At 38.9% G+C, this 13030-nt stretch overlaps 3 protein-coding genes across 4 annotated transcripts; all 3 read left to right on the top strand.

The window, feature by feature from the left end:
- The first annotated feature begins 2433 nt into the window (after positions 1 to 2433).
- LOC106351232 (berberine bridge enzyme-like 2) lies at positions 2434 to 4262 on the top strand. The gene has a single exon (XM_013791049.3). It carries the CDS (start codon positions 2481 to 2483, stop codon positions 4074 to 4076), a length of 1596 nt encoding a protein of 531 aa, XP_013646503.2. The 5' UTR covers positions 2434 to 2480; the 3' UTR covers positions 4077 to 4262.
- Positions 4263 to 4876: 614 nt separating this feature from the next.
- On the top strand, positions 4877 to 8064 carry LOC106397471 (arogenate dehydratase/prephenate dehydratase 1, chloroplastic). 2 transcript variants are annotated; one of them, XM_013838056.3, is made up of 10 exons: positions 4890 to 5310; positions 6192 to 6259; positions 6353 to 6445; positions 6516 to 6716; positions 6780 to 6860; positions 6937 to 7032; positions 7110 to 7187; positions 7270 to 7427; positions 7510 to 7591; positions 7676 to 8064. In XM_013838056.3, the coding sequence occupies exons 1-10, from the start codon at positions 5055 to 5057 to the stop codon at positions 7730 to 7732; spliced, it is 1170 nt and encodes a 389-aa protein (XP_013693510.2). In that variant the 5' UTR covers positions 4890 to 5054; the 3' UTR covers positions 7733 to 8064. The 2 variants fall into 2 exon arrangements, with proteins under 2 accessions (XP_048638142.1, XP_013693510.2); XM_048782185.1 differs by having other exon boundaries at positions 4877 to 5310; positions 6516 to 6860.
- Positions 8065 to 8534: 470 nt separating this feature from the next.
- On the top strand, positions 8535 to 10600 carry LOC125610182 (lactoylglutathione lyase GLX1-like). Its single transcript, XM_048782186.1, has 9 exons — positions 8535 to 8751; positions 8923 to 9033; positions 9116 to 9240; positions 9374 to 9438; positions 9522 to 9734; positions 9828 to 9875; positions 9951 to 10049; positions 10146 to 10298; positions 10396 to 10600. The coding sequence occupies exons 3-9, from the start codon at positions 9138 to 9140 to the stop codon at positions 10435 to 10437; spliced, it is 723 nt and encodes a 240-aa protein (XP_048638143.1). The 5' UTR covers positions 8535 to 8751; positions 8923 to 9033; positions 9116 to 9137; the 3' UTR covers positions 10438 to 10600.
- Positions 10601 to 13030: the final 2430 nt, after the last annotated feature.

A 13030-nucleotide genomic window follows, 5' to 3' on the forward strand; every position in this document is an offset into this window, starting at 1 on the left:
GGGCTGAATTCCAAATCATTAGTTCCGGCTTTAGACAAGGTTTCGGAGACCCAGATGTTTTGCAAATGTTTTCCATACGTAGCCGCACTAGTCTTGTTTTCATTCTTGTCAATCAAAATCTTGAAAAAACTACTAAAAACACCAAGTTTACAACCATCATTCTCGTTTTGTTTTTTTTTCTCCGGCTGTTACAACCAGAGGCGGATGCAGCATACGAGGAGGGGGGTCAGCTGATCCCACTACTTTAAAAAAAAATATTGTTTTGTTTTAAGCAAAATTTGTGTTGACTCCACTAAAAAAATAATTTTGACCCCATAAAAATAATTACTTAACACTGAAGCTAAAATTTAATTATACAATTAAAATAATTATACTTTATATCATTGAAACTTTGGAGTTATATTAGTTTTAACCTCATTTTTTTGATAATTATCCAAAAAAATAAAATCCCTAAACATGTTTTGTTATTTTAATCTTTAGTAATATGTTAGTTTAATCCCAAATTGTATTAGGTCCAACTAATTTACAATGTAAAAATATTATAAAACAAGTAAACATAAAAAAGAAAATAAAATATGTTCCTTTTCCTCGGGAACAGAAGATGACGGCGGACTCCTAACTCGTACTCTATAATTATTTTTTAGTTAAATTTTAGGTTGGTTTTTTTTAGCCAATAAAACAGTCATAAAAAAGTTTCAAGCTATGAGTGTACGTAGAGTAAAACTGCAATAATCATGTGTATTTTAGAGATAAAGATAGAGCTTTGTTTTTTATTCATTGTTGCTATTTTTTTCTTAAAAACTTTAAAAATACAGAATACTCTAAACAAAGAAGCAGTCATTGTATAAACATTTTTTTTGTTTAAATAATTTTTTTCATTCGATAGACAATGGAGTGTGCCTAGAATATATGTAGTTTTTATGGTATATAAAATATATTTTTTTATTTTTTTCCGACCCCGGTATAAAAATTTTCTGGCTCCGCCACTGGTTACAACCATGAACCATCATAGTTAACTATAAATACTTTCTTCAAATTAGAGTTATCACGTAAGAGAAACTCCAATGGTGTTACCCACCATTGGAGTCCTTACGATTATAATAGTAGTTTTTTTTGCTTTTTGAATAGTTAAGGATTTAAGTCTAAAATGTATGTCCAATGGTGTTACTCAAAATGAGGTCCTTAAGAATTTTAAATTATTAAATTTTTTAAAAAATTTAATTTTAAATTTTTTTTATTCAATGATTAAAAGTAAACATACAATAATTATACATCTTCATCATCACCAAACTTGTTCCAAATATTTTCGATTAAATCATTTTTCAATGCTTCGTGTGTACGCCTATCTCGAACATGATTCCGTAGACCAAGCATATTACCGAAATGGGTAGGCATGTTGTTAATATGCTCAACATGTGAACTTCTGCTCGATTCTCCTTCTTCAAATTTAGATGTATCGTACAGAGTGTATCCACCCCGTTCATTTTCGACTATCATATTATGCAGTATGATACATGCTCTCATAATATTCCCTATTTTTCCTTTGTCCAATGACAGCGCCGGGTTTTTTACTATCGCAAATCGAGCTTGCAATACCCCAAAAGCACGCTCCACATCTTTTCGGGTAGCTTCTTGAACTTTAGCAAATAACTCTGCTTTAGGACCTTGAGGGAGTGTGATAGATTGGATAAATGTTGACCATTTTGGATATATACCGTCCGTGAGGTAGTACGCCAAATCATATTGGTGTCCGTTGACCATGTACGTTACCCTTGGAGCTCGACCTTGATAAATGTCATCAAATACAGGTGATCGATCAAGGACGTTAATATCGTTTAAGGTACCTGGAGAACCGAAATAAGCGTGCCATAATTCGAATTAAATCCCCAATTCGATTTCAAGGCCGAAAGCTATTCAAATCTCACAATCGGATCCCTAAAAACTGATGAAATCAACATGCATCAACCCCATAAGAAAAAATAATGAGTTTAAACGGTCGGATTTACCTTCGACGACGCGGATCGACGAATCGCCTTTGCCTTCGCCTGGAGAGATGTAGAGGTTTTTTTTTCAGATCGAGACGCGTAAATGAAAGTTTGTTTCGCTATACGAAACACAACGCTTCTCCGCACCAATCAGGTGTTGCCAGCTCATCTAGGACCAAAGCCGAAAAATCCTTAGGTAAGGATTCTTTCTTAACTTAACCTAATTTAATAATCGTTTTTATTTCAAATTTCCCTAAGGATTTGCGCTAAGAATTACTTAACAACCTGCGTTGCGTATGGTCTAATAGAAGATAAACAAAATTGACTATGTAACGAGAAAAAAACTTGACTTTTAGTAATCGTCCATTATAACAAAATCTAATATTAGCCAATGGTAAGAATTACAGCTAAGACTTTCAGGAATCTATGTACTATATATACCAAAGAACACCCACAAAAATCAATCAATAAAGAAAATCAGAGGAAGAAAAAGAAATGAAGCTCGTTTGTTTGATTTCTTTCTTCTTCTTCATCTCAACAACGTCTCTTGCCGCTGTCTCTCCTCCGAACCCAACACTCTACCAAAACTTTCTCCAATGTTTCTCAAACCAAACAAAATCCCCTCCTAACTCCTTATCCGACGTCGTCTTACCCCAAACCGCACCCGCTTTCACCCCCACCCTACGCGCCTACATCCGAAACGCGCGTTTCAACACTTCCACCACCTCCAAACCAGCCATCGTGATCGCGGCGCGTTCCGAGCCCCACGTCCAAGCCGCAGTCCTCTGCACCAAGTCCCTCAACATCCAGCTGAAAACGCGAAGCGGCGGCCACGACTACGAAGGCGTTTCCTACACCTCCAACGTCCCTTTCTTCGTCCTCGACATGTCCAACCTCCGCAACATCACCGTCGTCGGCGAGTCCGCGTGGGTGGGAGCCGGCGCCACCCTCGGCGAGGTTTACTACAGGATATGGGAGAAAACAAAGCTCCACGGGTTCCCCGCCGGAGTCTGTCCCACCGTCGGAGCCGGAGGGCACATCAGCGGCGGAGGATACGGTAACATGATCAGAAAGTACGGTCTCTCCGTTGACTACGTCACCGACGCGAAGATCGTGGACGTTAACGGACGCGTTCTTGATCGTAAAGCAATGGGAGAAGATCTCTTCTGGGCCATTAGAGGAGGAGGAGGCGCGAGCTTCGGTGTGATCTTGGCTTACAAGATCACGCTCGTCCCCGTCCCCCCGACCGTTACCGTCTTCAGAGTGGAGAAAAACTTAGACGAGAACGCAGTTGATATGGTTCATAAATGGCAGTTCGTTGCTCCCAAGACCGATCCAAGCCTCTTCATGAGGCTTTTATTACAGCCCGTGACGCGAAACAAAGCCCAGACGGTTAGAGCTTCAGTCGTGGCCTTGTTTCTCGGTAAGTCGAGCGATGTCTTGTCTTTGTTAACAAGAGACTTCCCAGAGCTCGGTCTGAAGCAAGAGAACTGTACCGAGCTTACGTGGATACAGTCTGTGTTATGGTGGGCGAATAATGATAACGCTACACAGGTGAAACCCGAGATCTTGCTGGACCGTAACCCGGACTCGGCGTCTTACGGGAAGAGGAAGTCGGATTACGTGGAGAAGGAGATAACCAAAGAAGGGTTGGATTACTTGATGAGGAAGATGATCGAGGTCGGGAAGACAGGGCTGGTGTTTAACCCTTACGGAGGGAAGATGAGCGAGGTGGCTACGACCGCGACTCCGTTCCCTCACAGGACGAAGCTTTACAAAGTCCAGCACTCGATTAACTGGAAAGACCCGGGGACGGCAGCTGAGAGCAGTTTCTTGCAGCAGACGAGGAGCTTCTATAGCTACATGGCTCCTTATGTGACGCAGAACCCTAGGCACACGTATCTCAACTACAGGGATTTGGATATTGGTGTTAATACTCACGGGCCGAATAGTTACAGAGAGGCTGAGGTTTATGGGAGGAAGTACTTTGGAGAGAATTTCGATAGGTTGGTGAAAGTGAAAACTGCCGTAGATCCGCAAAACTTCTTCAGAGATGAACAGAGTGTACCTACCTTGCCTAGCAAGGCATAGGCACTAGTTTTTTGCTATGTTGTGAAGGAAGAAGCGCTAGGCAGCGACCAAGAGACAAGAGCAATATGCTAATCTATAAACTGATTTCTTTATTATTTTCAAAACTTGTAAATTGTAATACAAGATATGCTATCTAAAAATTGATGTTTATTCTTTGGTAATTATGCAATTGCATTGATGGTATTATTTGGTAATAGTACAATTTTTTTTATTTCAAAAAACGGCTTAAACCATGATTCATCAAGGTGGCATGGCATCACCTAAAGAGTGAGTTAAAAAAGGTTTTCAATGTTCAACAATGTGTAAAAGATTTTAAATAAAAAAATTATACTTTAGAACTTAAAATATGATATATTATATAGTTTTAAAAGGATTTCGCTGGCAAAAATGCAAAACCCCATTTAGTAAATGGAGAAGTAAATCATTAGCTGGTTTTATCTACTTAATGTAACATCCAGTCATAATCATGTTTTATTTCAGAAACAGTATAAAGTAAGAGATTTTCAAATACACTTTATTTAATTAAAAGTTTTTTTTTATAAGTTTTCAATAGCCAATGACATTATTGCAATTAATTTCAATATAATCCTTTTTTTATCAATCCTTGCATAATAATCCTAAAAGACAGTTATATAATTAAAGGTGCCATTTAAAACGTGAACAAAACTATTTGTTGTTGACAGACTGAAAAAATCTATTCATTTTTATCAGTCAACTTCACCAAACGTAAGAATAATGGAAAACAATCAACGTATGCCAACTGCCAAGTGTGGACCCTTTCCGTCTGAGTTTCCAAGTCTGCTCTTCCTTTATAAGACCAAAAAAATCCAAACTTTTTGTTACGACTCTTAAAAGATACTTTCCTACCAAACTCGTTTTTCCAATGACAGTTTTGTTGTCCTAATACCTTCAGATTTCTCTTTCGCATTGCCCGATCTCGTCGTCTCAACGAAAGCTACTAACTTTTTTTTTTTTGCTATGGCTCTGAGGTGTTTCCCCATCTGGGCTTGTCCCCAGACGGCTTATTATCACTACCCTCTGCTGGGTTTCGACATTAAACGACGTCGTATCCCCCTCTGGGAATGCTCCTCCTCGGCTTCCCAGAGAGCCGTCACTGTCGTTGGAGGGGAGGTTCCGTACGGACGTGAGCTCAAGAAGCCCTCTGATGAAATGGGTCTGACTCAGGAGAGTCCCCAGCCGGAAACTTTTCATAGAGACTTGAGTATGCTTCCTAGTGAGTCATACTCTTCCCCTTCTCATGTTGTTCTATGACCTTCACGTGAAAATGTTGAGATTGGTTGTGTCTGCCTATGCTATAATCCAATTCGAAAGTTGTAAATTTTTATAGGGGGATTGTTTAGCTGAATTTTCATTTTGTGGGAATCTTTGTTTAAGCAGATGAGATATCATTGCTGGTGGAGATGTTGTGGATCATTTATGAAACATAGTGTAGTGTGTTTTGTTAATACTAGATTCTTTTTTTTTCTCCATATCAGGAGCTGCATTTGATGTTTCAGATTCAGACTTTCTTGTCTTGTAGTCTCATAAGACAATATGGCAATATTGCGAATCCTTTTTCCATATTTGTAGCTGCATTTGATGTCTCGGAACTCATCTTTATTGTTCTGTAGTCTTAGATATGTTTTGTTAATGCTAAGTTTTCTCCTCCATATTAGTAGCTGCATTTGATGTCTCGGAACTCATCTTTATTGTCCTGTAGTCTCATAAATTAATCAATCAGTGTCATTTTAAGGTCCCCCCCCCCCCCCCCCCCCCATAGGGCTTGCTACACGTGCTATCAATAAAATTTTGAGTGTGAAAGATACTGGTTTCTCCTAATGTAGTTAGTAAAGTAACGTACCAAGCCTAAAAGTATTATGAAACTCAATTATAGTCCTAGAAGTACTCCATATGTTATGTTAATTCTAAACTATTTCTTCCATATTAGCTGGCATTTGATCTTTCTTGGCGTCTAGCATCATGAATCAAAACGTAGGTTGTTAACAAACAGTAACGTACCAAGCCCCAGAAGCATCATGAGACCAAATACACTGTCTGTCATGGCCTCACTTAGCTTTAAATCTTATTACCTCTTTTATATCTCCCCCATTGCAGAACCGCTAACTGCAAACAGTCTTACGTCTTCTGCTGGGGATGATTCAAAAGTGCGAATTTCGTTTCAGGTGAAGCACTACTTTCCTCACCTAACCTGCAAATATGAATGTTCTCTTTCTTTCATTTTCCTTGTGTTTAAATTTTACACTATCCGATTGCAGGGCATACCAGGTGCATATAGCGAGACAGCAGCACTGAAAGCATATCCAAACTGTGAAACCGTACCATGTGACCAGTTTGAAACTGCGTTCCAGGTTTTTATCTAAGTGTCACCTCCATACACACGACACTATGTTTTCAATATGATTTGGATATTATTTTCAGGCTGTGGAGCTTTGGTTGGTGGATAAAGCAGTATTACCGATAGAGAATTCAGTAGGTGGTAGTATCCACCGTAACTATGATCTGCTTCTTCGTCATAGGCTTCACATTGTCCAAGAAGTTCATTTGCCTGTTAATCATTGTCTCTTGGGAGTCCCTGGTGTTAGTATAGAAGATATTAAATGCGTTCTAAGCCATCCTCAGGTTCTTTTAACTCCATTTCCTTCAGACTCTTCTAAGTTCACTGATGTTTTTGTTTATCTCCAGGCGCTTGATCAATGTGTGAACTCACTTAACGATTTAGGCATACAGAGAGTCTCTGCAAAAGACACTGCTACTGCTGCTCAGGTGATAAGAGTTTTTTGTTTAGTTCAGTTCACTTAAAAAGGTTGTACTTTTTAATTAGTCATTGAACATTGTTCAGACTGTTTCTTCGAGCGGCGAGAGGAGTATAGGAGCAGTGGCGAGTGTGCGTGCTGCAAATATATACGGTCTAGATATTCTTGCACAGAACATACAAGTAATTACTCTACATCCTCCACTTTACTGATAAGTCATCTGCAATCTTTAAGTTGATATTTTGTTCTTGAGTTTCAGGATGATGCTAACAATGTGACACGGTTTCTTATACTTGCGAGAGATCCTATGATTCCAAGAACAGATCGACCATATAAGGTAACTAAAACTAGATGCTTATACAGTTACTAAATCAACTGAAAGTTATAATGGCCAATAGTAATGCTTATGTTTCTGTTAGACAAGTATTGTGTTCTCGCTAGAAGAAGGTCCTGGTGTGCTGTTCAAGGCCTTGGCTGTTTTTTCTTTAAGAAACATTAACTTATCCAAGATAGAAAGTCGTCCGCAGAGAAGAAGACCGCTAAGAGTAGTTGATGGTTCTAACAATGGATGCGCCAAGTAAGTAGTTTTATAACGTTCACAGCATGAACACATCTATTTTTGAGGAAGTAGTTGAGTGTTGTTTTTGGGATGACGACAGGTACTTTGATTACTTATTCTACATTGATTTTGAAGCTTCCATGGCTGAAACACGTGCTCAGCACGCCCTTGGCCATTTACAGGTCTCTGTCCTCACAAACGCAAGAGCTTTTATAGCCGGTCTCAGGTCTAACCGATTCTAAAAATCTTGCCTTATGGTTTTGCAGGAATTCACCAGTTTCATCCGTATCCTAGGGTGCTATCCTATGGATCTAGTCAGTTAACCGAAGACAGTCTCCAATTTTTCATGTTGCCATACAGTGCAGAACCATGTGAATACAAACAAACAGAAGAATTAGCTGTATGGCTTTGGTATACCCCCAAGACTCTTCTCTTACCATTCTCTCATCTTCCAAACTTAGCTTCAAACTCTTCATTGGTGAGACAAACAGTTAATCTTAGCTTATTGTTAAGAACATGCTTGTGCATTAATTTTAATGTTCTTTGAATTACTTACTAACTGTCGGAAACCAAACATATCTAATGTTTTAGTGATTGTCTAACTCTGATTAGTTTCATAATCTTTATTACAAAAGCTGTTGCTTTGTTGAACAAATGACATTGAGACTGATCGTTCAGTTCAAATCCGGACATGAATACTTTCCAAAACTAATTGTCACTAAATCCTCGTAATAAATGCTGCTAACAATTTTGACCGTTGACCACCAAAAAACAATTGACCAAAAAAAATGCTGTTAACAAACTTTTTTTTACCAAAAAGTATATTTTGACTGAAGTTATTACTTTTTTTTTAATATTTTTGGGGGTGTAATAAATTTTGAATCTAATGAAAAAAGAAAAACGTATATAAAAATAAACAAATTTTTTAATATGGTGAGATATGATTTACACATAGTTTATATCTACAAAATCTTAAAATAGGTAGTTTTGATTTATAATTTAATATAATTTAAATCTCTATATGTATATATATAATAGGAGATAGGCAGAAGAGTTTTGAGACAAATCAAAATGTCTAAAACGCAGATATGTCTTTGTTTCATCATCTTTTTATACATGTGGTCTTCAGGTAATGTAATCACAACTACTGATTGTTAGGTTGAAGCTTTGACCTCATCGTTCCAAAAATAATGAATCTATCGGTTGTAATGTGTCTGTGATGGTAACACTATATCACAGGCAGTAGCAGAGAAGTTGTCGGTCAGTTAGAAACTGATTGTTTTTCAAGTGACGGACGTTCCAAGTCCAGTGGTATCTGCTCGCCTCGTGCATCTTCTCTCAGGTGAGTTAATGTTGCAGATGATCTACTATCTACATTTCCATGATTCAGTTGATGGATATCGTTCTTGCGATTGATGTTTTCTGGATCTTATATGTTTGTCTTATGGGATCCAAGTGTTCCTTTGATAATCCTTGTGTTACATTTGTTTTTCTCTGTTTTTTTTTAATACAGAAAATTGGCTGATGTTGCTTCAAATGGTGAGTTGTTGGATTGGCCAAAGAATGACACGCGCCGTTTCTTCCATGTTGTATACCGTGTTGGTGATCTTGACCGCACAATCAAGTATAGCTTTCATACATTTAGTATTCTTTCTTCATTTTATATTGTAACAAACATTTAGTTATTTATTATTATTCTTGACTAGGTTTTACACTGAGTGCTTTGGCATGAAGGTGTCGAGGCAAAGAGATGTCCCTAAGGAGAAGTATTCTAATGCTTTTATGGGTTTTGGATCTGAAAAATCCCACTTCGCTGTGGAGCTCACTTATAGTATATATATACTGTCTTTTCTATTAGCATTGACTCACTTTCAGATATTTCCAACATCAATTTGTGCACTTTCCCACAAAACTGAAACTACTTGGTTCTTATGTAGAGTTTTAACATCTTTTGATGTTTACAGATTATGGCGTTAGCTCATATGACATTGGAGATGGATTTGGTCATTTCACCATTTCAACTCAAGATGTATGTCTGTCTTACTTTGTTTTTAAGAATTCAATAATCAATATTAATGCATGTCAGTCCTTGATATAAAAGTTTTGTGTTAGGTTTACAAAATGGTTGAGACCGTACGTGCCAAGGGTGGAAATGTCACCAGAGAACCTGGTCCGGTCGAAGGTGGAAGCAGCATCATTGCCATTGTGAAGGACCCTGATGGTTACCCTTTTGAACTCATCCAGAGAGGTCCAACTCCTGAACCATTCTGTCAAGTCATGCTTCGTGTTGGTGACCTTGACCGCGCCATCAAATTCTATGAGAAGGTAACACAACGCAGATGAAAACGTTTTCTTAATATTTTGATTATTCATTAGTAGAGTTTCTTGTTTATATACCTCAATTTTAATTCCTTGCAGGCCCTTGGGATGAGACTCTTGAGAAGGATTAAGAAACCTGAATACAAGGTGAAGTAATCAGTGTGTCACGATGTAAATAAGTATTTTACCTTAACGAGCTTTGTTTTGGGTCGGATGAAACAGTACACCATAGGCATGATGGGATTTAATGAGTCGGTAGTTTTGGAGCTAACCTATAAATATGGCGTGACTGAGTACAAAAAGGGCAATGCATATGCACAGGTGTGTGCTTAAGACTGTTGCCTACTGTTATGTTTGTCTTGCACCGGTTTGTGTTGTTTCCTTTGATGGTTAAAATGGTTAAAATGTAATGAACAGATTGCAATAGGCACTGATGATGTGTACAAAAGCGGTGAAGTTGTGAAGATAGTCAATAAAGAGCTAGGAGGAAAGATCACTAGAGAACCAGGACCACTTCCTGGAATAGGCACTAAGATTGTCTCATTTCTCGATCCAGATGGCTGGAAAACGGTAAGTGGCCTGGTCTGGTCCTGTTGTACTGAAGAGCTCATTTAGATTCAGTGTTTGGAATTTGCTAAAAGGTGTGTTTGGTGGTTGACAATGACAGGTTCTGGTAGACAACAAAGACTTTATGAAGGAACTAGGGTGAGATCACAGGGCTAAAACTAAACCATAATAATAAGTGATCTTATGAAATAAAGGAAGACTTAGAATATGATCTATAAAAATAAGTAGATGTGGTTCAGTGTGTGTCATGTGCTTGTTCTTTATGTCTTTAAATCCATATGAAAAAGAAAAAAATGCCTTATCGATACTATATATCCAAAGTGGTACCAAACCAATGACTCATATTCATAGAAGCATGCTTACATAAAGAATGATTACAACAAAAGTTTCAACAAGAAAGTTGTATCAGAAAATAGTACAAAGATCAAACAACTACTTCTTCTTGTGATTTGCAATACTTATATTTATTTTGATTTTACAAAATTTAAAAGAAGATAAATAAAGAACATTACTTACCACTCAATGGGGATGTGGTTGCCTTGTCCTCCACCACCAACCCCTTCTTTTTTTCTTATCATTTTCAATTCAATTTTGAAACTTGTAATACCTAAAGATATATTACAATACCACAAAGTCCATTTTGCCATTGATACCAATATTTATTTATTTATTAGCGAATCATCAGTTAGTTACAACAAAGTCACAATCATTTGTAAGATTTCTTCCATCTCATTGCGATTACTAAGTTCCCAGATTGGTTTCCATAATGAATCTGAATCTTATAGTTAAGGCCTTATTGATTAAAAGTGTTCTCATTTTTTTTTGTTTATTAGATTGTTAGTGCAAGAGTTTAATCAATGTCAGTCAACTGAGTATCTTGGATGAAAATGCTTCATCTAAAGATTCATTCATGTGATCAAACTGTTTATATTAACTTGAGGAGGAGGAGGAGAAGATGAGAGGTGGGAGTCTATGGCAGCTAGGGCAATCCATAACTCGTCGTCTTGCTCAATCCGACAAGAAAGCTTTGTCACGCCGCTACTTGGCCTCTGGTGCTGACCTGAAAAAGACAGCTCTTTACGACTTCCACGTCGCTCATGGAGGAAAGATGGTTCCCTTTGCTGGTTGGAGTATGCCAATACAGTACAAAGACTCCATCATTGACTTGACGGTTATCTGCAGGGTCAATGGGAGTTTGTTTGATGTTGCACATATGTGTGGTTTGAGTCTTAAAGGCAAAGACTGTGTTCCCTTTCTGGAGAATCTCGTGGTTGCTGACGTGGCTGGTTTGGCTCCTGGGACAGGGAGCTTGATTGTGTTTACAAACGAGAAAGGTGGTGCTATTGATGACTCGGTGTACTTAAGTGACTGATGAGTATATCTATCTGGTGGTGAATGCTGGTTGTAGAGATAAGGATTTGGCTCATATTGAGGAACACATGAAGGCTTTTAAATCCAAAGGAGGTGATGTCTAGTGGCATATCCATGATGAGAGATCTCTTCTCGCCCTTCAGGTTTGGCTATTGATGTTTACTTGTAGTTTTAAGTACATTGTGATCTTGAACCTGGTGATGTTAGGGTCCTTTGGCTGCTCCGGTGCTTCAGCACTTGACTAAAGAAGACTTGAGGAGGATCTGACCTAGGAAACGGAATGTTCCAGTTTCAATTTGACAGTGAGGAGGATCTACTATCGGTCTTGGAAAAAAGACCCTACTATTATGGAAGATGGATGGTTATTGTTCAGAGATGGGAACCCACTGTCTCCAAAAATTTCCCATCCCTCTTGCCTTTTTGGATTAAAGTTCAAGGAATTCCTGTACATCTATGGACAGAGGAGACAATCCAGAAACTTGGCGAAGATCTGGGTGTTTTTGAAAAGATGGAGATCACTTCATCAACGGTGAGAATGAGGGTGCAGGTGAATGGACTGCTCCCGCTAATCAAATCATCGGTGATTGAGTATGCGAATGGAGATGAAGTTACAGCGAGCTTCGTATATGAAAAGCTCGATAGGCATTGTCCTAAATGTTTCCGCTTGGATCATGACTTAAAAGATTGTTTGGAGGCCAAGCATGAAGCAAGAGCTCTTAAAGCTCAGGAAGCTAGCATGGGAAATGAGGAGCCTGAGAGAAGGGGAACGCACTACAAGCAACACGACTCAGGTTCTAATATTTTCCATTTCACAGCTCAAGGGTCAGAGCACAGTGGAAGACAAGACTATAACCGGCGAGATCGCCATGCTGATGCGCGAGATGAACTAGAGGCCCGACGCAGGTCTCGCTCCAGCCAAGATACAGTCCCTCGAAGATACTTTAGTGAGGACCCCAAGCGGGGAAGAGAGGACTATCGTAGCCAAGATAGTCGGTCCTCCTATCACCGTGACACAAACCTGCACCTGCGTGAGGTTTCTTCTAGGCCACGGGACCTGAGAAGGAACATTTCGGATAATTATTTATCCAGGGACCGCAGCCTGCAACCAACTAGATCCAGAGATAGATCAATACCAGGAAGAGAGTAATCTCCTACACGGCAGTCAAAAATCAATCCAACTAGGGGGATTCCCCTGGAAGAAGTTCAAGCCTCTGTTCCAGTGGAAGTTTTTAATGCAGCAGTGGGAGAAGTCAGGGAGGCCATGATACAATACACCCAATGCAATGATCCAACTGAGAGCGCGGCCCGCAAGGAACGCATGAGAAGAGCAGAGGAAGAAGGTGAAATGGAGGAAACAGCAGCTC

Source organism: Brassica napus, chromosome A6 (genome assembly GCF_020379485.1).
Source record: "Brassica napus cultivar Da-Ae chromosome A6, Da-Ae, whole genome shotgun sequence".
Lineage (NCBI taxonomy): Eukaryota > Viridiplantae > Streptophyta > Magnoliopsida > Brassicales > Brassicaceae > Brassica > Brassica napus.